This window comes from Vicia villosa, linkage group LG3 (genome assembly GCF_029867415.1).
Source record: "Vicia villosa cultivar HV-30 ecotype Madison, WI linkage group LG3, Vvil1.0, whole genome shotgun sequence".
Lineage (NCBI taxonomy): Eukaryota > Viridiplantae > Streptophyta > Magnoliopsida > Fabales > Fabaceae > Vicia > Vicia villosa.
In genome coordinates, this window is record NC_081182.1 from 80,913,322 (window position 1) to 80,941,288 (window position 27,967).

A 27,967-nucleotide genomic window follows, 5' to 3' on the forward strand; every position below is an offset into this window, starting at 1 on the left:
GGTATCAAAATAGATTGAATTAGGATAAGTATATATTTACATGTTTAGATGAATGGTTTTAAAATAGTACTTCAGTAAGATGGGTCATCTCAGCAATGCTTAGAACATCCTTGGTGAATGAAAAAGCCCTGTCGTCAATTGCTCCTTGCGAACACGAATTCAGAGAAAATGGTTGGGTAGTTGTTTGTTCTTGATTAACATCCAGAAATCTGCTCCAAAGGAAACATTTCATTAAACTGTTAAGGTAAGGAGAATATGAGCACATTAGTAAATGACAAATTTCAGAGAGAACTATACTTTGTCTTAAATTCCTCAACTTGTGGATGATCATGATTTAGTAGCAGTTTAGATCCACTCCACGCATTCGAAATGTTGAGCTTTCCATTTGCTGCAATAAGTAAACCAATGATAAAATAAAATGATAAGAGGATTTCATTTACTGAACGCAAAACTACATTACATGAGCCTAGTCGACACCAAGCATGAGAAACACATGTCCACTTTCAGCCGCGTAATTCATAAATTGGTTAGCATAACCTTCAAATAGAGTAACATCTATCTCAGTCCCACTACAAATACAAGTTGAAATCAGTGTCATACACAACTTGAAATCATTTACATGACTACCAACAAATACGTTGCAAAATGGTGAAATAGACAACTAATGAGAATAATAAGAAAAAGATCATTCGTCTGCTAAAGTGAGGTTCAGACATGCTTTCTTTCCAGCACTTACACGTTGTGTCCTGATAACATGTTGGACAGCACCTATTACATCTGAAAAGACAGTCTGCATAACTTAGAAACTTCATGGAAATTATGATGAATGAACTAAGAACATGAAAATGAGAAGGAATACAGTATAGGTGTTATCGATATATACCGTATATGAAAATGAACTGAAAACATGAAAATGAGAAGGAATACCGTATAGGCGATCAGGGATGAACTCTCCACTCAAGAAGTCAGTGAATGACTTGAAGTTAAATTGATGTCCTAGAATGTCTGGTACGTCAACGGCAGTGACAGTTGTTGCACGGTTAAAAAACACCTTGTATTTGTTATCACAAACTTTCAGCGGCATTTCATTGATCATTGTTTCACCATTATAGACCATAATATGAATGATAGCTATTAACTGAAGGATAACAGGAACACCGCTACTGCGCCACCAAAATATGAATGCTCTGAATTATTGAAATCTGCAGGACATTGTCACCGACACTTATTAAAATCTGAATCAATTTCCTTTTCACTTCTGTCCCGATAGACGTTCCAGATCGGGGCCTCAAATCGACGAACGCCCATGATACAGTAACCAAATTCCCAGATAAAACCTATATGCTTCGTGACTTTCACTACCCTGCTGCACCGATTGATAATTACGCGAAAACACCCTAGCATACGAGGAATAGCTGTTTACTAAACTGGCCAATTTAAAAAGTTTTAATAGTTGAGTTTCTTGAATGTTATACCTATAACTCGGTATTACAGAGAAAATGAGACTATTAACAATAGATCCATACTTGTTAATCTCATTCCCTGGGGATTTAGGAATTATGAACACATCTTTAGACATAAACTGAATATAACAGCGTCAAAAAAATGCGTTTGGCAGTGACCTTGACGTTGAGAGACTAAGAGATTCACTAATTAAACAATTTTGACAAATTCAGAGATTCACTACCATTTTTTTGTCTTAACAGTATAACAATGCCTTGGCATACACGGCGGTTTATTCAACACAGACACAAACTAAAATCTTATCAAAATGCTCTTTACTCATAGAAACTAACATCTTGCCTGCTTTATGATCTGGTGGGTTGTTTTTGATCTGCCTCACTTCTTCATTCGAAGAGAAAACGAAAGAAGCATGATAATTAAAAGGTTAATAATATAGTCATGCAAGTTTCACATAAAAATATGTCTTCCCCACTAGAGATAATACAAAGTCTGTCACTCTTAAGAGCTAAAGCAGTTGAGTCTTGAAAATTACCATCCGTCTTGTGAAATAGTGAAACTAACTAGTTTAACATAATAGATCACTTAGACATACATAACCATGAGTTCACAGCTCTACAAATATGGATGTGAGCAAACCAGCTGCCATGCATAAGTTATTATATTCGCGCCATCAACATCAACCATCCTTTTGCAATAAAGTCACTGTAACATGACATGGTCATTAAAATAGTAGCAGTGATTATAGATCACTTGTAACTTCTTGAGAAAAGATGCAAAGGAGTAAGATAAAACAATTGGTCATAGATTTCTTTTCTTAATGTTTTTCCCAAGATTTAAGAAAATTTAGGTAACCTGAATATATAGGAATGAAGGTGTATACAAACCTTCACAACATTCCTTTCTTGCGCTTTCATGTGTTCAGCAAAAATTGTACTCCTTCCTTCAAAGTTGCTGTTTTTCCAGTTTTGTAGTTTCATAATTCAGAGATTACATATCGCCCACTAGGATTACATTTATTAATCTCTGTTAAAGCTGCCACCACTGCATTATATGCCTTTTCACCCACTTCTTTTCTCAGTCAATTCAACTTTGCTTACACTTATATGCCGAATCTTTTAACTCAAGCAATCTCTATTTCCAAAATCACACAATTTAACCAATTTCTAGGACCAATGCTTAAGCTGCAACCTTTCTCACTATTGATTAATATTTGAAGCACTTCTTTTCATCAAATAAAAATGGTGACAATGAAGTAAACAAAATTTTACATTATTTAATATATCATAATGATCTTTTTTTTATGTCGAAAAAACAGGTTAGGATTCTTGATTGACTTCCTATCCCATGCTGCTATTGTTGGTTTTATGGGAGGTGCTGCCATCACAATTGACCTTCAACAGCTAAAGGGTTTCCTTGGCATTAAAACCAAAATGTTCACAACAAAAACCGACATTGTCTCCGTACTGCATTCAGTGTTCGCATCAGCCAAACATGGAGTATGCTCTCTCTCCCTCTCTCAATATGCACAAGCAAGTTATTATATTAACTAAATAAGAAAATGCAAAATGCACTATCAGCATAAACTAAGCACACAATTGATGAATTCTCTAATATTTACCATCTTGCAGTGGAACTATTAATCGGAGCTAGCTTTTTGTGTTTTCTTCTGCTCGCCAAGTTTTATCGTATGACATTAAACTCCATTTTTCATCTGACTATTATTTCGTAAATAGTTAGGACTACAAAGTTTTTCCTAATATTATTTCATGTTGTGTTCAATAGGGAAAGAAGAACAACAAATTCTTCTGGGTGCCAGCAATTGCTCCATTGATATCAGTTGTTCTGTTGACTTTTTTCGTATTCTTAACACGCGTGGATAAACAAGGAGTAGAAATTGTAAGTTTATATAAAGTCCATCCTCATTCTGAATATTTCAGAATATGAACATGTGTTAGTCTTAATTTCCATAGAACTAAAGTGTTTGTTCATTGATATGTGAAGGTAAATCATATTGAGAAAGGGATCAATCCTTCATCTGTTCATGATATTTATTTTAGCGGCGAATACCTTGGGAAAGGTTTTAAAATCGGTGTCACGGCAGGCATGATAGCACTGACTATAAGCAAAATTAATACTCTTAGTACTAGTAGTATCTCTCTAGATGAGTAGTATCTCTCTAGATGAGTATTTCTCTCTAGATGAGTATCTCTCTAATTAAAATGTTGAATCTCCAATTCCTGCTTTTGTTTCTGTATAATAGACATTCAAATAGCATAAATACTACGTTACTTTGAACCTGACAAGCACACTATTGATCATTAACAAAACTAATAGAAAGGCGGTACTGACCTTTTGATCTTCAGCCAGTTTCAAAACATTTGATCCGCTTTCAGTTACTCTATTGAAGCCATCTGAAGAGAGCTATTTTTTGTTGTATTCTGCATAAACAATAAATGCCAGCAGAGCTACACAAAGCCTTCTACAAGCTTTTGAAGCAAAATATTATTTAAATGACTTCGCAGACACAGTAAGAACATAATTTCATATCATTAAAAGCATAGAATATAACCACACATTGGAGTTCACCATTTTAATTAGAGTCAACAATTACTGTTAAATATTGGTACTAACTTCTCCCACATCACCAGGGACTTAAGTAACAAGCAAGGGAGCACTACCAAGATTAAGATCAGAGACACACTCCGCTGAAGTTCACAAATAGTCTATACATAGATTATAAGGTTCGGTTCAAAATTAAAACATGAGCTACTTTCCCTTTTAAAGTAAATACACCTCCAATCCATACACTAACTTGTTCTGGATTCACAACCTTCAACGAGGTACTACTGAATAAAAACCAGTTTTATCATAATGCCCGTATTTTCATAATTAACTATCCAAAGATTCAATAGAAAATAAACCCAACCAATCATTCCATGATTTTAAACATGATAAGCAAAGTGGATATTGATTAACCTTGGTTGATAAATCCTTCATTGACAGCACTAACACATCTTTGCAACAATCATGTGGACAAACATTTGTCAAAAAAAATCATATGAATAGTAATCAATACCGTACACAAAAAAAGTTGTTTCATCAATATAAATTTGTCATGAATCCCAATCATAGGGGATGGAGCAAAATAAAAATACTATACCTCCTCAATCTCCTCTTCCAACTTTTTACTTTCCCTTTCATTATGTGTTTCACGTTTTTCCAAAGCAATTCTCCGCAATTCAAGCTCACTTTTCAGAGATTCCAGTTGCGATTTAAGCTTTTTGTGATCATTAAAAATCCTTTGGAAGTGATCCTTAGCACTTGCCTGTACTTTCTTCATCTCTAAACTCAAAAGATCATGAAATTTAAAATTAATAATCAATTCTTAAAATTTTAAAACAAAGTTCAAGCAAAATATTCATCCGAAATCAATTAAACTATGCCATATTTTAGGATGCAATCATTGCAATGATTCTAGCAATATTTGGCACCACCACAGTGGTCGTTGTATGTGTAACCAAAGCACCCGTCCCAAATCAGAAACATGAAAAACTAAACACCCACAACCACAACATATACAATCTACCTTCATTATAAGATTGAATGAGTAGATTTATTTTTGTCATGGCAGAATTCATTTTCGCCGTAGTCTCGGTGCATCTTGCTTCAATCTCAGTTAAGTGCTTGTTTTTCACTTGAATAATGTTGGTCAAATTGGACACGATTTTATCTTGCCTCCGAGTTTATCTCCATGATGTTCTAACGCGTACGCTTTTTCAAAAGCAAGTGCATTATCTAAGCCAGGCCAGTTTTTATTGAATTCCACAAGAGCAGTTCCAGAGTGACCTTTGTAGTTCCATAAAGGATTGACTCGAATTGGATTGAAACCCCTACTTCTATACTCATCTCTTATCTTGGAACCACTTGCACCAACTTTGCGCCCTTCTTCAATTTTGCTAGTTGGAATATTAACTATTATTCCCATCCAAGGCCACACAAACATCTCATCAGAATCAATAGGAGTGTCACTTTTATCATCATCAACTGGTTCCTTTGGAGCATCTACATCTACATTCATAGGATCCTTTTCTAAATACTTCACTAAAGCCAAATGAGTTGCCTTTTCTCTTGGCTTTTGCTTTTGTGAACTATTCTGACCCACCCCGGAAGCATGTTGCAGAAGCTCCTTGTATAAATAATTTTGTTTTCTTTTCTTCGGACAGTATGGATAGGTGAACTTCTCGTCCGAGGTTTTCACATTCTGACTTCCATTTTTTTGTTCTTCATAACATTTCTCTTCGTACTCAGTAGTTTCAAATCAAGACCTATAGCCCGCCTATACCAGGTACACAAATTTATCCGCCAAGGCATAGTTTCAAATCGAGATCGTTAGCCCACCAATACCAATACCAGATACACACATTTATCCTCCAACACATAGTTTCGAACAAGACCAATAGCCCACAAATACCAATACTAGGTACACATTTATCCGCCAACGCATACTTTAGAATCAAGACCGATAGCCCACCAATCCCACTATTGGGTACACACATTTATCCGCCAACGCAGAGTTTCGAATCAAGACCGATAGCCCACCAATACCAATACTAGGTACACAAATTTATCCGCCTACGCATAGTTTCAAATCAAGACCGATAGCCCACCAATACCAATACTAGGTACACAAATTTATCCGCCTACGCATAGTTTCGAATCAAGACCGATAGCCCACTAACACCAATACAAGATACACACATTTATCCGCCAACGCATAGTTTCGAATCAAGACCGATAGCCCACCAATACCATTATCAGGTACACATTTATCTGCCAACGCATTCGAATCAAGACCGATAGCCCACCCCAATACCAATACTAGGTACACACATTTATCCGCTAACGCATAGTTTCGAATCAAGACCGATAGCCCGCTAATACCAATACTAGGTATACACATTTATCCGCCAACGCATAGTTTTGAATCAAGACCGATAGCCCACCAATACCATTTATTGGATACCATGTACTATAGTTTTGGTACTTATTTTTTTTTATTATTCAATTTTGAGTAAAATTTATGGTTTTTTCTTATATCAATCTAATATATGTATTTTAATTTCTTTATTACTGAATCATAACACCATGGACATATAACTATGTTCTAATAGAATATTGTTCTGCAAATACATGCCACCAAGGCCACGTTATGGATTACTATCCACCACCATTTACTGTTTCCCTCGTCTCCTCTCAAATCTGATCTTCCACTCCCATTTAATCAAGAGGGCTTCCTTAAAAACCCTCAAAAAAATTTATTCTCAAGCCTCAATTGAGTCACTGGTCTGTAAGAATGCAAATCCTAATGCTCCATGTATAAATAATCTTGTTTTCTTTTCTTCGGACAGTATGCATAGGTGAACTTCTCGTCCGAGGTTTTCACATTCCGACTTCTATTTTTTTGTTCTTCATAACTTTTCTCTTTGTACTCAGTGGTTTCGAATCAAGACCAATAGCCCACCTATACCAGGTACACATTTATCCGCCAACGCATACTTTAGAATCAAGAACGATAGCCCACCAATACCACTACTAGGTACACACATTTATCCGCCAACATTTATCCGCCAACGCAAAGTTTCGAATCAAGACCGATAGCCCACCAATACCAATACTAGGTATACAAATTTATCCGCCTATGCATAGTTTCGAATCAAGACCGATAGCCCACCAATACTAGATACACACATTTATCCACCAACGCATAGTTTCGAACAAGACCGATAGCCCACAAATACCAATACTAGGTACACATTTATCCGCCAACGCATACTTTAGAATCAAGAACGATAACCCACCAATACCACTAGTGGGTACACACATTTATCCACCAACATTTATCCGCCAACGCAAAGTTTCGAATCAAGACCGATAGCCCACCAATACCAATACTAGGTACACACATTTATCCGCCAACGCATAATTTCGAATCAAGACCGATAGCCCGCTAATACCAATACTAGGTATACACATTTATCTGCCAACGCATTCGAATCCGTCAACTCATAGTTTTGAATCAAGACCGATAGCCCACCAAGAGTGCTTTCTTAAAAACCCTCGAAAAAAAATTCTCAAGCCTCAATTGAGTCAATTATCTGTAGGAATGTAAATCCTATCCAACTTCACCGAGTTGATTTTTCTCCCAATCCAAAAGAACTGATTGAACATAGATTCAAACTCGGTATACATGTGTGCAAACGAATGTTTTCTACTTATTATAAAACCCCAAAAATTTAGGTTTAAAAAAACTACAGAAAATTGAAGAAAATGTAACTGAGTGCAAAAAACCGACAACAAATCCTAAAAGAAAAAACAAAGTTGATAAAAATCAAGAATTCGTAAAGAATATGAAAAGTTTCAGGGCTCATATCAAGTGTAAATTTCTATCACAGTCGGAAAAAACCCAATTCAATTGGAAGGGACGGAAAGATGAAGAGGAGAAAGAAGAAGACGGCAGAATCTGTGATACCAAAGCAAAACCCCTTCGATGAAAAGGGATGGCGGCACCTTCAAATTCTGACCTATATTTGTTTTTTTTTTCTTCTTTTTTTGATTTTGGGAGGGAATTGGGTATTTCCTACTAAAGTCATCTCTCATTATAATCATCGCCCCTCTTTCAATTTTACCTTCAACATAATAGCTGAAGGCGGTGACAATAGAATCTAACCCACGATTATATAGAATAGAGCATCGTCTCCTCGCACAAAACTAGCAGCACGCCTTGCAGCACATACAGATCCCTAAAAGTATATTGTGTTCATAGGTCAATCCAAGTAGTCAAACTAGATAAATTGATGAAATGGTTATCATCCTATCGTGTATATGCTCAAGGCCAAAAAAATGTCCATGTTAATCAGATAATACTGACAAACACATTAACACTGGCAACCATCAGCCATAGTCTTATGGGAGGCAGCAATCAATCACAAGAAAAAAAACCCGTGGTGAAATCTTCAGAGGTTGCGGATACACTGCAGGTATGGGCAGAAGCTGTGCATACAGAGCCTGCAAATGTTTTTTCTCTACCATATGTCATTCCATATTGATTAGCCACACGGCATACCAAACTTGAAAAATATCTGCACAAAACCTCCTGCCTAACCTATTTGGGAGGAACAGCAGCCTATGGGCTAGACATTTATTCCACACTTGCGGATTCATTCTTCTATCATTTACGTGCAAACTAGCCTCTGCCATGAGCTCTTTGGATGGGCCTCTGCCATGAGCTCTTTGGATGGGCACTTATTTCTGGCTGAGACTGCCTTGATCTTGAACTGACTTGAAGGGAAACTTATGCCACAAAAGTGCATGCCTAGTGCATTGCTGCAGACCACGTTGAGGGGGACAGTTCTCACTTGATGCATTATAGCAATAATTCATTCACAAAGTAGACTTCCTAAAGGTAACCAGAGGTTTGTTTTGTTCCTTAAAAAATTATTTTTGCCTAGAGCTGAGCCTCTAAGAATCCACAAGACAACTCTTTACTATTTTCATACTCTTTAAAAAGGTCTGCATTGATTTCTTCAAACTTGGCACGAGTGATAGATGAAGAAAAGTCTATTCCTTGAAAATTGAAATAAATTGTCTACCTCAATAGTGGTGACAAAAGCAAAAGAGAGTGTCCTTTTTGCCCTTTCGCATGAGGTGTTTCTAAGCTTAAAAATTGAAACATCCATACAACTGAAATACATTGGCATCACTCAGTATTAGAAGCAGGCTGAAGATAACTAAAGACTACACATGTCTAAGTGTATATTCCATATCTGATCCGAATTTTGAACTTCCCTTACCATACAAACTAAAAGCAGTTTGATAAAATACCGTTTGTTGATTAATAAAAGAACGAGAGATAAAGAGTTACTGTAAGTGATGTCTATCAAAAGAGTACATAAACCTCATTACACATAATTATACCACTAGTTAATAACCTTGCAAATTGCAACCATACCAGCTCTTCAATAATTGCAAAAAACAAAGATATGGGTTCAATTCAATCGATTTCAAACTAAAGATACTAATTTATTGTAAAAAGATGAACTTAACCTCACATGAACTTCTCAAAATTGCTTAAATTGCTCAAATTTTACAAGCACTAACCTCTTTTCCAAGCTGTACCATATTATCTGCCAGCCTTCTAACCTCCTTAGCCTACATTCAAATTTTCAAGCATCATATAATAGAGTGACATAAAATACTAAAATTTGAAATTGACAAATCAAACGAAAATGCATACGATCGGTTTTTGTTTATACCTTGGCAACAGTAGTTTCGATACGCTCATGCTTCACCAACTGCGAGACCATGGTTCTGAATAACCGAAAATTCAGAATAGTTGGAAATGGACCTTCATTGAATCTTAACCAATTTTACCTTCATTTTTTCTTCCATTATCAGTAGGCAAAGTCAAATTTACTAGTGCTTCTATGAAGCCAATAAAAGAATAATGCTTATAATCAATATGACCAAATTTCTTGCAGTAAATGCACTTAGGACAATCTACACTTCACCTTTCTTAACCATCTCCACGACGTCTAAAACCAAAAGCAAAAGCATAATACCTGACTAATACCTGTCAGGCTGGTGGTATCTCAAGCTCAAAAAAGGATATAGCTCCGAACTAACTCATAATTCTTTTGAAGTCCAAAAAAGACATAAATTATGTAGACATTATCTAATTTCTTAATCATAAAACATCATAAAGGTGTTAAATATCAGTATATCACTAGACTATAAATTTTGTCTTTTTGTCTATTATAGCATTTCGTCTTCTTTTCAAATATTATAGCATGTTGTTAGTGATAATCAAACCAATAGAAAAGACTAAATGGATTATCCTATAAGATACTAATTAAGAATATTTGTCCACTTGCATATTTGTCTAAGAAACCTCTTTTTTTTTTAAAAAGGCAAAAAGATATTCATATTAAAACTTTAACTAGCATGAGAGATGCTAGTGTAACAAGTACAAAATGTTAGTACACCATGTTACAAAGCATGGGTATATAAAAGGGTTTAAGCATTCACTACGTCATAAAGACCAACTCAAAAAATAGTACAGGCCATAAAAAAACTGCTGCAAACCAACTGATAAACTAATACAGACCATAATTTCAACCCAGCAGAAAGCTCCTCTTTCCAAAACTAGATCACACCAAAGGTTATATTGTCAACAATCAAGATAAATCTGTTAAGACGGTAAAACTCTTCGGCTTCACTCATCAATAAACACCTCCAAAACTCAAGACAATTTCCTAGTTAACATCAATCCAATCGTGTAAGACGGTAAAACTCCATGTTTGAAACAAATAAATAGCTATAAAAGGTGAGTACACACATTGACATTGAGAGACTAAGAGATTCACTAATTAAACAATTTTGACAAATTCAGAGATTCACTACCAATTTTTTGTCTTAACAGTATAACAATGTCTTGGCATACACGCCAACGCATACTTTAGAATCAAGAACGATAACCCACCAATACCACTAGTGGGTACACACATTTATCCGCCAACGCAAAGTTTCGAATCAAGACCGATAGTCCACCGATACCAATACTAGGTACACACATTTATCCGCCAACGCATAGTTTCGAATCAAGACCGATACCCCGCTAATACCAATACTAGGTATACACATTTATCTGCCAACGCATTCGAATCCGCCAACTCATAGTTTCGAATCAAGACCGATAGCCCACCAATACCATTATCAGGTACACATTTATCTGCCAACGCATTCGAATCAAGACCGATAGCCCACCCCAATACCAATACTAGGTACACACATTTATCCGCCAACGCATAGTTTCGAATCAAGACCGATAGCCCGCTAATACCAATACTAGGTATACACATTTATCCGCCAACGCATAGTTTTGAATCAAGACCGATAGCCCACCAATACCATTTATTGGATACCATGTACTATAGTTTTGGTACTTATTTTTTTTATTATTCAATTTTGAGTAAAATTTATGGTTTTTTCATATATCAATCTAATATATGTATTTTAATTTCTTTATTACTGAATCATAACACCATGGACATATAACTATGTTCTAATAGAATATTGTTCTGCAAATACATGCCACCAATGCCACGTTATGGATTACTATCCACCACCATTTACTGTTTCCTTCGTCTCCTCTCAAATCTGATCTTCCACTCCCATTTAATCAAGAGGGCTTCCTTAAAAACCCTCAAAAAAAATTCTTCTCAAGCCTCAATTGAGTCACTGGTCTATAGGAATGCAAATCCTAATGCTCCATGTCTAAATAATCTTGTTTTCTTTTCTTCGGACAGTATGCATAGGTGAACTTCTCGTTCGAGGTTTTCACATTCTGACTTCTATTTTTTTGTTCTTCATAACATTTCTCTTTGTACTCAGCGGTTTCGAATCAAGACCAATAGCCCACCTATACCAGGTACACATTTATCCGCCAACGCATACTTTAGAATCAAGAACGATAGCCCACCAATACCACTACTAGGTACACACATTTATCCGCCAACGCAAAGTTTCGAATCAAGACCGATAGCCCACCAATACCACTACTGGGTACACACATTTATCCGCCTATGCAAAGTTTTGAATCAAGACCGATAGCCCACCAATACCAATACTAGGTACACAAATTTATCCGCCAACGCATAGTTTCGAACAAGACCGATAGCCCACAAATACCAATACTAGGTACACATTTATCCGCCAACGCATACTTTAGAATCAAGAACGATAGCCCACCAATACCACTACTGGGTACACACATTTATCCGCCAACATTTATCCGCCAACGCAAAGTTTCGAATCAAGACCGATAGCTCACCAATACCAATACTAGGTACACACATTTATCCGCCAACGCATAGTTTCGAATCAAGATCGATAGCCCGCTAATACCAATACTAGGTATACACATTTATCTGCCAACGCATTCGAATCCGCCAACTCATAGTTTTGAATCAAGATCGATAGCCCACCAAGAGGGCTTTCTTAAAAACCCTTGAAAAAAAATTCTCAAGCCTCACTTGAGTCAATTATCTGTAGGAATGTAAATCCTATCCCACTTCACCGAGTTGAATTTTCTCCCAGTCCAAAAGAACTGTTTGAACATAGATTCAAACTCGGTATACATGTGCAAACGAATGTTTTCTACTTATTATAAAACCCCAAAATTTTAGGTTTAAAAAAACTACAGAAAATTGAAGTAAATGTAACTGAGTGCAAAAAACCGACAACAAATCTTAAAAGAAAAAACAAAGTTGATAAAAATCAAGAATTCGTAAAGAATATGAAAAGTTTCAGGGCTCATATCAAGTGTAAATTTGGAAAGATCTATCACAGTAGGAAAAAAACCCAATTCAATTCGAAGCGACAGAAAGATGAAGAGGAGAAAAAAGAAGACGGCAGAATCTGTGATACCAAAGCCAAACCCCATCGATGAAAAGGGATGGCGGCACCTTCAAATTCTGACTTATATTTGTTTTTTTTCTTCTTTTCTTGATTTTGAGATGGAATTGGGTATTTCCTACTAAAGGCCTCTCTCGTTATAATCATCGCCCTTTTCGATTCGACCTTCAACAGAATAGCTGAAGGCGGTGGCAATAGAATCTAACCCACGATTATATAGAATACAGCACCGGCGACCAGTTTTGATTTTTATTATAATTATTATATAAAAGAAAGATAAATAGAGAGTTGAGAATCAAAAATATATATTTTTGAATACTGAATTTAAACTATTTAAAAATATATTTTGTACCCATATTTTTAAGGTATTCACTCAGTCCAAAGGTATTAAAGTTGAATTATTTCCTCTATAGCAACATTATCCCTTTTAAAAATAATTAAGTGATTTTAACTATGAGTTAGTTTATAAAATATAATTTAATATATATTTAATAATTAAATTGATAAACAAATAAAATAAACATTACTTCTTCATCCAAGAAAGCATGGTGGTGGTCCCTAAAAAATCAAATATAATATTTTGTAATAACTTCCTATAATAATATAATTTATAAATAAAAAGATACACAAAAACAATAATATAATAATTTAAATTGATGAAATAAATTTTTAATTATTATAATTTAATAAGATGAATAATTTATTTACTAATTAATTAATAATAATGAATTGGTATGAAAAATTTTTAGACAGCTAAAAAAATCACTTTTGATTTTAACATAGGTTAAAGAAATCAATATTGATTGAGTTGAAAAAAATATTAAATCATATTTATTGGAAAGAGAAAGAGTATAAGTGGTTGAGATAAAAAAGGGGAACAATAAAAAATAATAATATAATAAGTAGATAAATAAATTGATGAAATAAATTTTTAATTATTTTAATTTAAAGGGATGAATAATTTATTTATTAATGAATTAATTAATTCAAAAATAATGAATTGATATGCAATTTTTTGGCAACCAAGGAAAGAACAAAACTTAGGTACAAATGTTGCCCTTTATAGACCAAATTACACTTTGCCATTGAGCGAATTTGATTCATAGTTGGGCTCAATTGGAAAGGTTATTCCATGAACAATTCTACATGGGACAGACTAAGATTAGTTTGAAGGAATTGGCAAGTGTTAAGTGGAAATTCACTGAGGCAATAAATGATTATCTAAATCGATTTTGTTTACTCAAAGCTAGATGTTTCACTCAAGTGCCTAAACATGAATTGGTCGAAATGGCCGCAGGGGGTCTCGACTATTCCATTAGGAATAAGTTTGACACCCAACAATTGAGGGACATGGCCCAGTTGGCTAATAGGGTTCGATAGATAGAACACTTGAAAATAAAAAATCCAGGGCAAGTAAGAATAATAGGAAACAAGGAATAGCCTATGTCAAATTCGACGAAGGCGACCAGGGGTTATATGAAGATCCTTTAGATTTGGACAAAGGCGAAATAGACCTTGTTGAACTAAAGCAAGGACCTGCTATTCTTGTAAGGGTGTAGCGCCTTCAAATGGTAAAAACCCAGTCAAACCTGATAAGGGCAATAGATTCCCTAAGAAAACTTACACTTTCAACGTCACTACATGTGACGAAACTTTTAATTTATTAGTCAAAGATGGTCAAACGATAGTACCTCATGGTGTTAAGATACCCCTTTAGAACAAAGGAAAAGGAGGGGTTTTTGTCAGTATCATAACTTTTTGGGGTATAAAACTTCTCAATGTTTTATTTTTAGGGATCTCATTCACAATGCAATCAAAGAAGGACGGGTCAAATTTGGGGAGAAGTTGAAGCCCCATATGAGGATTGATGTTGACCCCCTTCTAGTGGTTGAGGCCCTCTATGGTGAACCATCTTCGATTAACATGGTAACAGTCAGTGAAGACTACGCCAAAGAGGTGGTCATGGTCCAAGTTGAAGGTTTCACAGGGAATCACTGAGGATTCCACCCAAATGCTAACAAAAAATACTAACGATTTCGTGTAGGTTGATAATATGATCAAAGCTACTGAAGGCCTTGCGGTTAAGTTACAAGATATGGGCATCGCTGAGGATGCAGGTGTAGAAGTGAGCACGGTCGAAGTTTCACAAAAAGCTTAAATGGAAGTGGATGAGGAAGCCAAGAGGAAGGAAGAGTACAACCAAGTAGCATTTCCCAATAAGGCTAAGGGTTTGTTGGAGTTTCTCTATAGGTGCCAAAGAAAGAATATATGAAGTCATGTTGTGCCTTAGGTGTAGTTCGGTCTTTGACAAGAAGGATGCTGACAACAATGAAGGTTACCCAAGGATCAAAGAGAGAAGAAATCAGTAAAATGATAATAACATGTTTACCTTCGATAAAAGAGGAATTCCAAGAAACCAGAACCAGGTTGGACAAAGTTTCTGTGCAAATAATCAAGCATCTTTCAAACCAATTGTTGAAGCCCCTAAGGGGAAATGGGTGAGGCCCGCTCACAGGTGGGATCAAGACCAAGCTAAGTGAAAGAACTTTGAGGTTGGAAGAGAATCTTTGATGGAATATCGAAAAGAATTTCAAGTTACCAAACAACAAGTCTATGGCTCAAATAATTACAAAGGTGAAAAATTCCATGTCCCACTCCTAATTTTGAGTTTGTTTTAGCCAAAATTTGCCAAAGGGGGAGATTGTTAGAACCATGGTTTTAGGATTGACACAATTTTTCTAAAACATGGTTTACTACAGATATTACGGGAGATCTTTTAACATGCTGTTAAAGAAAGATGTCCTGATAGATGTTGTGACATGTTATAGCACAACATTAACACATGCTATTTTTAAATCTTGACAAATTTGATTTGATTAAGTGATATCTCTGTTGGATATATCTTAGTTTATTTTACAGGTCAAGAAGATTTAATCTGGAACAAATTTGTGTATCTCAGCTGTACAAGTTGCCAAAATTGGATGTTAAGACAATTTAGGAAACTTGATATTTGTGTTCCAAGATTTAAAGAGATTTATTTACATGTTAGGTGCATCAATCAACTCATGGATTAAGAAATATCTTATGCAGATTTTGTAGCCCATGGACTGCAAAAGTGTATTTAAAGAGAAAACCTGACCTAATGTAATTGGAACTTTTCAGAAATTATAAATTAGGGGAAGCAATAAGTTGCAGGTTTGAGAGTCTCTTGTGTAGGTGCTTTGTCACCCTTGTATCTTCTAATACTTGTGGTAGACGTAATGCTCTTACTTAGAAGCCTTTAGGCAATGAGTTGAGTGTTGTTCTCACTTTTTAAGCTTTTAAGCATGATAGTTGAGTATTTGATCGAAGCTTTTAAGCAAGATCAAGTAGTTGTTCTTGGTTAAGGAGTGTCTTAACTAAGTATTTTGCTCTTAATCAAGGGGTGTCTTGATTAAGGTGTTTTTTGTGTATTTCAAGTTTGATCTTCAATTAGGTGAAAGGTCGTTGATACAATAATTGAGACTGCGATTGTTAGACATCACTCTAGTGATTGGAAATGGAATGAGATTTCTCATATCTAGGAGGTTCTTATGTAGAAGTTGCACAGGGTAGTGATTAGGATGGAAAGTTGTAAGCATGAGACTGGTTTAGGCTTTAAACTAATACTATATTGGACTTTCTTCCTGGCCTGGTAACCCCTAGAGTAGGTGATGTTTCACCAAACTGGGTAAACAATTCTATGTGTTATTTATGTTTTTGCATATTTATTTTTGGCATAATCACACAGTTTTACAATTTTGTTCAGGATATCATAACAGATGTCGGAACATCTGTCTCGATATTAATTCTGATATTAGTATGAACATGCATTGCCTGTACCAACAAAATTTTGATATACCTATTAAAGCTACACCAATCATGATGAACAAACAACATCTAGATTAGTGAAAAACTAAAATACAAGATTATTTTAAAAAGGGGTCTTATTAGGCCAAGCTAATCTCCTTGGATTTGCTCTACCTTTTATGTTGTCAATGCCTCTGAATTAGGACGAGGAAGTCCTCGTCTAGTAATTAATTATAAACCCTTAAACACAGTATTACAATGGATTAGATATCCAATTTCTAATAAGAAAGACTTGATCAATAAATCACACAATTAAAGTGTATTTTCTAAATTTGAACTTAAATCAGGATATTACCAAATTCAATTTAAAGAGAAAGATAAATACAAAATCGCTTTTGTGGTGCCTTTTGGGCATTATGAGTGGAATATCATGCCTTTAAGTTTGAAGAATGCACCTTCAGAATTCCAAAACATTATGAACAGTATATTTAATGATTATTTGCACTTCACATAGTTTATTTGGATGATATCCTAGTTTTTCTGATTCTATTAATCTACACAAGGACCATATGAATAAATTCTATGAAATAATTAATTCTAATGGTATAGTCCTATCTGAAAATAAATTAAAAATATTTCAATCAAAGATTAGATTTTTAGGTTTTGTTATTAGACAAGGAATGTATACTCTTATTAGTCGGTCTCTAGAATTTGTTAGTAAATTCCCAAATGAAATAAAAGATAAAACCCAGTTACAAAGGTTTCTAGGTTGTCTTAATTATGTCTCAAACCTCATTCCCGACCTTAGAACTCTTTGTGCACCATTATTCAAACGACCCTTCCCCTTGGATGATTCTATATCTCAAAGTATTATTCATCTAAAGAAAATAGTCAAAAAAATTACCATGTCTAAGTATCCCATGTCATAGTGTGAAACTGATTGTTAAAACAGATGCCTCTGATCTTGGGTTTGGAGGAGTTTTAAAACAAATGCTTTTGAGTAGAGAAAAGGAACAAGTTGTCAGATATTACATCCGACCTTACACCGAAAATTGAAGACGATTGTTATGGTAGTCCAGATATCTAAAGAGGGATGTATCATGTACCATGATATTATTAAATTGGAAGATAAGAGTTGTTCCTATCAACATTAAAGATACTTTGGCTTTTGTATCAACCATTATGAAGGCTACTTTGGCTCTTGTTCCTAAAAGATAAAGATAAAATTGTTGTTGGCTTTACAGCTCAAAAGGTTTCTCTACATCACTCATCTTGGTATTATTAAGCCATGTTGGCTAATTTACTTTTGCTCTTTCTTTTGCCATATTGGTTTGTCGACCACTAGTTTGTTTATTTTTCCTTTAATATCCGGTTGTAATAAGTTTGATGTCCGGACTTATTTTTTTCTCCTATATATAAGAGTAATGGGGGTTTGTTTAAGGCATTCTAAAATTGTAGAACATACTTGTTTAACAATTGTAGTCTCCCTGAGCAAACAACTCTTGTAAGTTTTATCAATAAAAATGTCTTTGAGCATATTTATATATGTTAATTATATTCCTGCATTTGATTATTACAACTCTGATATTTTAAATGATATTAATTTAAATATTTGTGTATTTAGTAAAACTTTTATTGACTATACAATTACCCTTTATATTGTTCACTTTATCCTTTTGCCTTTTGGTATCAGAGCCAGAAGGCAAAAGGATCGACCCTAAATCCTAAACCAAAAGGAAAAAGGATTGAGTGACTAGTATAAAGGGAAATAGTAGATTAAATAAAAGTGTTAATAAATGCACAAATATTTAAATTAATATCATTTAAAATATCAAAGTTGTAATAATCACATGCAAACATATAATTAGCATAGATAAATATGTTCAAAGATATTTTTATTGATAAAACTTACAAGAGTTGTTTGCTCAAGGAGACTACAATTATTAAACAAATATGTTCTACAATTTTCGAATTCCTTAAATAAACCCTCATTACTCTTATATATTGGAGAAAACTAAGAAGTCCAAACTTTAAACTTATTACAACCGGATATCAAAGGAAAAATAAACCAACTAGTGGCCGACAAAGCAATATGGCCAAAGCAAAAGTAAAAGTAAAGTAGCCAACATGGCTTAATGGTACACTTAATAAAACCAAGATGAGTGATGTAGAAAACCCTCTTGAGTTGTAAAGCCAACAATAATTTCATCCTTACCTTTTAGGCACAAAAGCCAAAGTAGCTTTAATAATGGTTGACACAAAAGCCAAATTAGCTTTAATGTTGATGGGAACGACTCTTATCTTGCAATTTAATAATATCAAGGTACATGATGCATCCGTATTTATATATCTGGATTACCGTAATAATCGTCTTCGTTTTGTGGTGTAAGGTCGGATGTGCTGGAGGCACTATAACTTTTGGAAATAGATAACATAGCATCTTTTAATATTTTTATAAACTCTCTGGGATTAGAGGTAGAAGATAACACGACTAACACTTTAGATCTATCTGCCAAAAAAAGTAATAACCTTGGAAGAAGATGAAGTCTTGCATAATTTTGGATGGCCTTTAAACCAATTCTCTAATATTGTTTGTGATAATAGTTCAGGGTTAAACCTAACCACCATTTAATAGATATCCCATTAAATAATTGATGGGCTGAACATTCTGGCCAGATTTGTTCAGAAGATAACGTCTAAGAGGTAATATAGTTAATGCCAAAGACGATGCAAAAAGCCACTAAATATTTGTGTTTTGGGCATGTAATAGTTGAAGTAAATTCTGTGTAAGCTTTGGTGGCATAATCTAGAAATATATCTTTATTAATTCTGTACACATTAAACCACTATATGAACCAGTTAGGAAAAGATAATGTAATATTCTAATTAAACTAAATGAACCAAGTGTATTCAAAAGGTTTTACACAAAAAAAAAATTGTACAAGGCGTCCATGTAATCAAGATAGTTGTAATATTGAGGAGTATACTATCTTGAAAATGATTCAACAGTTGTTGGAGGAAGATTTCAATCAGCGGGTGATAATACCTTATTAATTTTAAACTTTTAAAATTTAATAATTGAATTCTTATATTCATGAGGGATAGTAGTGGAGTCTGAGTCTACTAAAATAAACTCATAAAATTCTTTTATTTATAAAGTATCTTTTGGTAAAAAGAATAATCCCATAGGAAATATTTTTGTAATAACCTATACCAAAGAAGAGCCCTGAGGACAGTAATGTGATTCCCGGGGAATAATAGGTAATGCAAAAAAATTGTAATAAAAGTTTTCCTCTTCGTATGAGGATGAGTATAATATGATAATTTGGATGGCAAAGCCTTCTGTGGAGAAGGAGAAGTTGTAATTTTCTGAGTGAACTGCAAAGGAGAAACCAATGCATTTTTGGCTCCAGTCCCCTTAGAGGATGAACTAGGAGGATTAATTTTCTATAAGTAGGTGGGAGAACCCAAAAAATCTACTTATCATTTATTTGTAATGGAGGGCCATAAAACGATTTAGTGTTCATCTTTTTGTTGTTCACGGTTACATGCATAAATTCTCTTGTTAACAAAATTTGGCAAAACGTTCTTAATTCTTTCTATATGCATGATTTCAAAATCAAAACATGCAAGTTAAGATTGCCATCTGGAAAAGATATGTTTTGAAACTAATTTTTTTACATCCTTTTGTAAAGTGATTTTTTGCAAATTTGCAATCAGTTTTTAATAAAAATGATTTTAAAAATAAATCATCTTAAAATTTCATAATGCATAAAACAATTGCTAAAATTTCTTTTTTAATAGTGATGTAATTTAATTGCGAAGAAGTCTGAGACATAATTAAGACAACCTAAAAATCTTTGTAACGGGATTTTATATTTTATTTCATTTGGGAATTTACTTACAAATTCTAGAGACCAACTAATATGGGTATACATTTCCTGGCTAATTACAAAACCTAAAAATCTAATCTTTTATTGAAATATTTTAAATCTCTTTTCATGAAGGACTAGACCATTAGACTTAATTATTTCATAGAATTTGTTTATATGGTGTTGATTAATAGAATCAGAAAAAACTAGGATATCATCCAAATAAACTATGGTGAAGTGAGAAAAATCTAATCTTTTATAATGTTTTGGAATTCTAAAGGCGTATTCTTCAGACCTAAAGGCGTTATTCCACTCACAATGCCCAAAAGGTACCTAAAAGCGATTTTGTATTTATCTTCCTCTTTTAATTGAATTTGGTAATATATAGATTTCATGTCAAATTTAGAAAGTACACTTTAGTTATTAAATCTATTGATCAAGTCTTTCTTATTAGAAATTGGATATCTAATCCATTGTAATGCGGTTTTTAAGGGTTTATAATTAATTACCAGACGAGTAATTCCTCGTTCTAATTCAGAGGCATTGACAACATAATAGGCAGAGCAACTCCAAGGAGATTTGCTTGGCATGATTAGACCGTTTTTAAAATAATCTTGTATTTCAGTTTTACAATAATTCAAATGTTGTTTGTTCATCTGAATTGGTGTAGCTTTAGTAGGTATCACTGTTAAATGTGATAGTCAAAGTGCAATACACATGTCGAAGAATTCAGTCTATCATGAGTGAACTAAGCACATTGATGTGAGGCTGCATTTCGTCAGAGAAGTAATCGAGCGTGGAGAAGTTAAAGTGCTGAAGGTTTCGACTGAGGAAAAGGCTGCCGATATTATCACTAAGACATCGCCGAGTTGCAAGTTTTTCCACTATATGCAGTTGATAAAGCTGCATGAAGAAAGCTAGTTTGTTCCCTTGATGTTGTAGAGTTAGGTCCAAGGTGGAGATTTGTGAGATATTGGATCGAACTCTAATATGATCGAAGGATAGCTTCTTGGTTCGACAGGATTAAGCATGAAGTCGAAGGTTGTTCACATATTGGTGTCGAAGATGCTAGGGTTATTAGCATGCTAAATTAGGTTTTAGTGTTTAAATCCTAATTTGTTAAGTTAGATTGTTTATTAAGTTAACTTGTGTAATGGGCCTTGTGGAAAAAGCCCATTAGTTAGTGTGTTAGGTTTTATTATAAATAGCATACTGGCCTCTCATCATTGCATGCTACAAATCCTAATTTAGGGTGAGAGAGGTTATTTGTTATTCTTGTAAGCTTGTAATCTTGTTTTCTAAGAGAAAGTAAAAGAATAACAGTTATAATCAATTCTTGTGTTCTTCTTCTTCCTTGTTCAATATTCATCCCTTGTTTTATACTTTGTTCTTGGCATTAAATTCACAACAGATAAAATACTTACAAGAGTTGATTGCAAGCTCATGGTTTATAGGTAGAGTCTCTCAATTTTTCAAATTCCCTTCTAAACAAATTAAACCCTCCTTTATAGAGAGGAGACAACACATGGACTTAAAACCAAATTAAATAAACCTTAATAATATACAAGTAAGTGTCTGACAAGGCCTAGTTATCGAAACATATAATTCACCGATAATGGTGGCCCACATGGCTTTTAATTATTATACCCCGATAAATAAAGTAGTACGCCAGAGAAAGAGCTATATTATATTTAAAAGGGTTAAATATATAAATCCCCCTGCAATGTTAGCGAATTCAGGTTTTAGCCTGTCATACCCCAAAATTTGCCCACCACATTTTACACTCTAGATCATTTGAATATCAGAAGCTCAAGACTCGACTGACTATACTCTCTCCTAAATAACAGCCTCACAAATAGGGTTTTGCCTTTCTCAAAGGAAAGTCAACTTCTGATACCTCAAATGAATCCCATGGCCTCTCATACGATTCAAAGAATCTCTATGCCAAATTTCAAGTCCTGATTCGAAAGATTGCTCATTCAATGGCCCAAACGATCGATAATCGACTGGTTGACCTAAAAGTCAAACTATAGTCAAACCACAGTCAAAACTTCTGATTTTTGGTCAACATCCTCATTATGAAGCATCATTCATCATTTGATCAAGTGTTGATCATGATTCATCAAGAAAAGTTCAGAAATCAACAAAACCTAAAGTTTCTAAATTAGGGTTTTCATAGGAGAAAGTCAACTGAATTTTGACCAGCCATAACTTCCACATGGAACATTAGAAATTTTCCATCCAAAGCTCAATTTGAAGGAAATTGAATTCTCTACAATTTTGTCTCTCACATGCCAAGTCTAAAAATGCTTCATTTGGAAGATATGGATCAAAACATTATAGGTCTTTTTTAAAAGTCAACCGAAAGTCATTTTTTTTCAAAAGAGCATACAAGGAGAATGGAAAATTATTTTGACATGAGACAAAAAACATTGGTTAGAGGACTATTCAAGGTTTCTAAAAAGTTCAAGAACTTAGAAAAATGTTGAAGTATGAGGAAATGGCAAGACGCACAGGTTCACCTATTTTCAAGGGCATACATAAAGAGAAAAAGGTCCAAAGCTCCAAAAATTTCCAAATGGGCCTATAATATTTTTATCTTATCATTGTTCTAAGCCCATGCACGCTTCAAGACAAGAGCCCTTTTTATTTTTATTGTTTTATTATTTATTTTATGATTTTTATCATTTTAAGTCATAAATTAATCACATAAAATAATAAAATTAATTAGAGATCTTATTTTGCCTTGATTCCAATCAAATATGATCACATAAATACTCAATATTGAGTATTAAATTCGTGGAAATTGAGATGGGAAAGATTGAGAGGAAATTAAATCAAATTTGGCTTATTTAGAAACTTTTATGAATCAAATTTCCTCTAAAAATAAATCAAAGATTAACAAGGATTTGGTCCAAGTTATGTTGCCCTAAACCTTCCACTATAAGTAGGCAATTGTACCAAACCCTAGAGAGGACGAAAAATTGGAGGCAAGGGCTAGGGTTTCAAGTCACAAATTCACATAAAACTTGAACTTTTGCGTTTTCCTAAAAGCAGCCATCAAAAACTCAAACTAATCATTCCTTCGTTCTCAATTGACATCAAAAGGAAGGTAAGTATCAAATCTTGGCCCCTTGGACGTGTATAGTCTCATTCCTATGATATTCATATGCATTCACTCTTTGCACTTGTTGTTTTACGTATGAATGGCTATTTCTATTTGATCTAACCATCCAATCAAGTTTGTAGCTTGTATTAGAAGAGCTTTGACCTATCACATGCAAGGTTTGGAGCCGGAATCGTTGAGCACCATGGTTAGGGCATGGAAGTATGAAGCTTTCGTGTTGGTACCTTTAGACCGTTTCGATCCAAAGAAACACCGCCATCGCGTTCGCAGCATCTCAATTAGTGGACCTGGGCGTTTTTGTTCGTAAAATAACGTGTTGTTTAGTGTTTCTTATTTTTCCAGAAACTGCTACAAATTTTCGCAGCTAACGTGGGGGCCAACTTGCAGCAATTTGGTAGCAAAAAAATTGATGAAGATGATGAATAGTGTGGCTGAATGTTGACTGCCACGCATGCAATAACCAAGTATTGTTATTGGTTGGTCAACTCCTATAATCTCTCTCCATACAGGTTGTACGATTTGATTCGTGAATCAAAAAAGGGGCTGCTGCGCTCTCCAAAGCTGATTGGCTCATTCAGACGTGGGGCCCAGGCGCTAAAATATTTTGAATTTTGAATATCGGTTTGCTTTATTTATAATCTTTCTTATTCGTATTATTATCAGCGAATTAAAAATGGTGCAGTGGAAGTGAAGCAGGTCCAATGAGCTAGCGCAGGGGCATGAGATCGAATCTCGCCTACTGCATGTGTTTTGTTTTATTTTTATAACAATTGTTGATTCCAGATCCAGTGCATTACTCCAATGCATGCCTTTGATACGCCTCACACTAGCAACCATCAGATGTGCATCCACTCCAATCCAACGCAAGCAGCCGTGAAGGACGATCATGAACCTGCGGAAGCGTGGAGCACCTGATCAGAAACCTAAGTATTTCTTTTTTTATTTTTCTTAATACAATTCTTATTTTATTTTATTTATTTCTTTTTTTCTTATTTTTACTTAATTTAAACATTTTTGTATTATAGTAATTTCATATAACTAATTTAATTTAATCAGATCCAATTTTTTTTTAATATTAACATTAAAAATATTATTTGTTGCACATATTTTAATAAATTAATTAATCAAGTTGGGTTTTTTTAGCTAATAATTATCTACGTCTTAAACCCTGATTTTATCATGATCACTAATCACTGGTAGGCGTTATCCACTAACGCATTTTTAGGCCTTATAAACCTCTAGGTCACAATAAGTTTTCTTAAATAAACTTGTTAGGTTTAGGGGTAGGGTTTGTAAACCTGTTTAAGGTTTGTAGATCATTCATACACTAAGATTTTTTTTCTTTTATGCAGATTTTTTCAGGGTTACCCGAGTATCCTCTGACTACGCACCGTCAAAACAAAAGCTAAGTTTCTATTTCTTTTCTTCTTTAAAATATTATTTTAATTTTATTTTTGCCTTTTGCCCAAAATAGGGTTTGTCTCGAATAGTCTACGAATCCCTCTTACACTCACCCTATTATTTTTTCTTCTTTTAATTTTCAGAGTCGGGTCGATTGAGGGTTCGAGGAAGATCAAAAGTGTCCAAGGATGTTAAAAACTAATTATTGATTTCTCTTATTTCCGCCTTTTAATTTCCCCCATCCCCGCAGGTGTTTATTGTAATAGCGTAGGATTTTCATTCTGCCTTTATTTTTTCTGCCGTGGTTAGTAAAATAGGGAGTGCAAGATCATCAATCAGACGTTAGATCACTCATTAATTCAAGATAAATATAATCGAATACAACCACATGATTGCTGCACACACTCACCTTTAGGGTACCTCTCTTGTTGCCTGTTGCCTTCGATTTCGATTAAATAGTCAAGTCCCTTCGAGCGTAGGGATACTTTAGCTTGCTGCCTACGAATTCAAATCATCATAGTCCCTCGGATTAAAAGATCATAGTCCCTTCGAAGTTACCTACGAATAAAGTGATCTCGTCCCTCGATGTTGCCTCGATAAATGATGATAGTCCCTTCGAATGCTAAAGTATCCTTATTGGTTGCCTACAAATGACTATTCCATCCTTTCCTAAAGACTTCCTACCCTTCTTATGGCATGGATAGACTTATGGCAAACGATGACACTCGATGACCCACACATCCAATGAAAGGACTACCTACCCTTCTTATGGTATGGATAGCCATTTCAAACGAAAACTTAAAGAACACGAAAGACAAACATAGGGTAGGTAGCTGTTAATTGCTTGCTCACTTCAAACAAATTCAAAATACTTTTCACACCTCCTTTCAAATACTTTCAAACAAGGCTACGCTTATTTACAAGCTAAAGTCCTTAACGAAATCTTTTTACTATTCACACACGACACTTTTCAAACAATTCAAACAAACAAAGTGAGCTAAGCAATTAAGAGCCCATGGATAACCATGGATGCAAAGGGTGCCTTACACCTTCCCTTTGTATAACCTACCCCCCGAACTCAAAATCTTTCAAAGGTTTTTCCTGTTCTTTTAGCCTTTCCTAATTGGATAAAATAAAAGTCGGTGGCGACTCCTGCTATCCGCAACATTTCAAATAAAGTCAGTTCACCGTATTACAGAACTGGCGACTCTGCTGGGGATGCTTACGAATTAAAAGAGGGGTTACCTTAAAGTTTAGGATCACATAATTGTTTGTTTGCTTGCTTTATTTTTTTTAAGGTTGTTTTGGGTATTGAATGGAAGATGAATCCTACACCCAGATTCGAGTGCACCTTAAGATAGGAGCGGCATAGTCATGGAGACCTCCCTTGTGCATGCTTGGGATTGGTTAAAATGAAGTTCGCGCTTGAGTTAGGCCTCCACTGGTTATTGTGTACCTCTTTTGCATGAGAGAGGTTTACGCATGTATCTTTGGGTGCGTCGGAGCTCAAGGACCTTTAGTCACCTTTAACCCATCTTAACCTTTAGGAACGTAGTGGGGGGACTACTCTTGATGCATGTTAAGGGCATAGTCGCTACCCGATACTACAACTCAGATAGGTTCTCTCTCAAAGTATCATTGTGTGGTATGCATGTACCATGTTCGAAGGTGCTTTGGAGGGGCTGACAATTCTGAGTAACTTGGTAGAACCCGTTGCTGATATCATCCTTATCCTTAGAAGTACCTTTGGGGAAGGGTAGTTACCTGGTCATACTTCATACAAACATTTAAACTTAAGGACTCTTGTGTGACTTATTTGTTATCTAACCTTCCTATTTCCTTGCAGGATTTGCCTGTAGGACAATTCGTCCCCATTACCTTATGCTCTAACCTTCTATTTCCTTGCAGGATTTGCTTGTAGGACATTTCGTCCTCATTACCTTATGCTTTAACTTTCTATTTCCTTGCAGGATCTTCCTGTAGGACAATTTGACCTTATGCTTTACTTAATGCATTGCATCTGCATGACATCATAACATCATAACATCACATGTAAACTAACCCTTTCAAGGATCTTAGGGATTTAGGGCGCACAATTTCAGGGACTCCTATCAAGGATTGATTTCCTAATCAAGGGGCAAGAGGATTTATTTTCCTCTAGCCACATACCTTCCAATTCAAAAGGCTCAACACCTACCAAGGGGCAAGAGGATTTATTTTCCTCTAGCCATATACCTTCAAGTTCAAAGATATCCCGAATCAGAGGCTATGACCCACTGGATATGGTGAGCTCGATTCCCATAGAAGAACATCCAAAAATCAGAGTTCTTCAAACAAAGATGCGACCAAGTCATTCTCTAAAGTTGCTAACTAAATTCCTAAAGATCCCTGAAAATATTGCATCTGCATTCATAACATCGCATCACAGGTTTCCACCACAGGTTTCTCACCTCCTTGCTGTTTATTTCAGCATCATGAATCTCGAGCAATCAGTCAAAGACCTTCAAGCTCAGAATACCCAGTTTCAAGATTTGATCCTGAACTTGTCCAAGGGGCAAGAAGAATTAAAGACACTCATATTCTTGGGGTACAATTATAATGCGAGATGCGCTTATTATTCTAACAATCCTGGTTATGGTGTAAAGGATGGTAGACCATTGAAGCATGCCATTAAAGATTTAATCATGACACTCAAAGCAGAAAAGACCACGATAATGGAATCACGACAACTGAGTCACGACAACAAAGTCACGACAACTGAGCCACGATAATGGAATCACGACAACTGAGTCACGATAATGGA

At 34.9% G+C, this 27,967-nt stretch overlaps 1 protein-coding gene, 1 long non-coding RNA gene and 1 pseudogene across 2 annotated transcripts; all 3 read right to left on the reverse strand.

Annotated features, from left to right (window-relative positions):
* Positions 1 to 58: 58 nt before the first annotated feature.
* On the reverse strand, positions 59 to 1,117 carry LOC131658404 (uncharacterized). The gene is made up of 5 exons (XM_058927701.1): positions 884 to 1,117; positions 737 to 790; positions 538 to 661; positions 298 to 388; positions 59 to 209 (listed from the first exon to the last, which is right to left on the reverse strand). The coding sequence occupies exons 1-5, from the start codon at positions 1,115 to 1,117 to the stop codon at positions 59 to 61; spliced, it is 654 nt and encodes a 217-aa protein (XP_058783684.1).
* LOC131658405 (protein INVOLVED IN DE NOVO 2-like) lies at positions 160 to 6,424 on the reverse strand (annotated as a pseudogene).
* Positions 6,425 to 8,054: 1,630 nt separating this feature from the next.
* Positions 8,055 to 13,212, reverse strand: LOC131662036 (uncharacterized). The gene is made up of 3 exons (XR_009301369.1): positions 9,777 to 13,212; positions 9,622 to 9,672; positions 8,055 to 8,264 (listed from the first exon to the last, which is right to left on the reverse strand). It is a non-coding gene; the product is annotated as an uncharacterized LOC131662036 (long non-coding RNA).
* Positions 13,213 to 27,967: the final 14,755 nt, after the last annotated feature.

Excerpts from the sequence above, each read along its gene's own strand:
- LOC131658404 (XM_058927701.1), bottom strand. The coding sequence starts at position 1,117 with ATGGTCTATAATGGTGAAACAATGATCAATGAAATGCCGCTGAAAGTT. Across the intron at positions 791-883 it reads TCAGTTCATTTTCATATACG|ACTGTCTTTTCAGATGTAAT; the intron begins GTATATATCGAT and ends TAAGTTATGCAG. Across the intron at positions 389-537 it reads AGATGTTACTCTATTTGAAG|CAAATGGAAAGCTCAACATT; the intron begins GTTATGCTAACC and ends TACTTATTGCAG.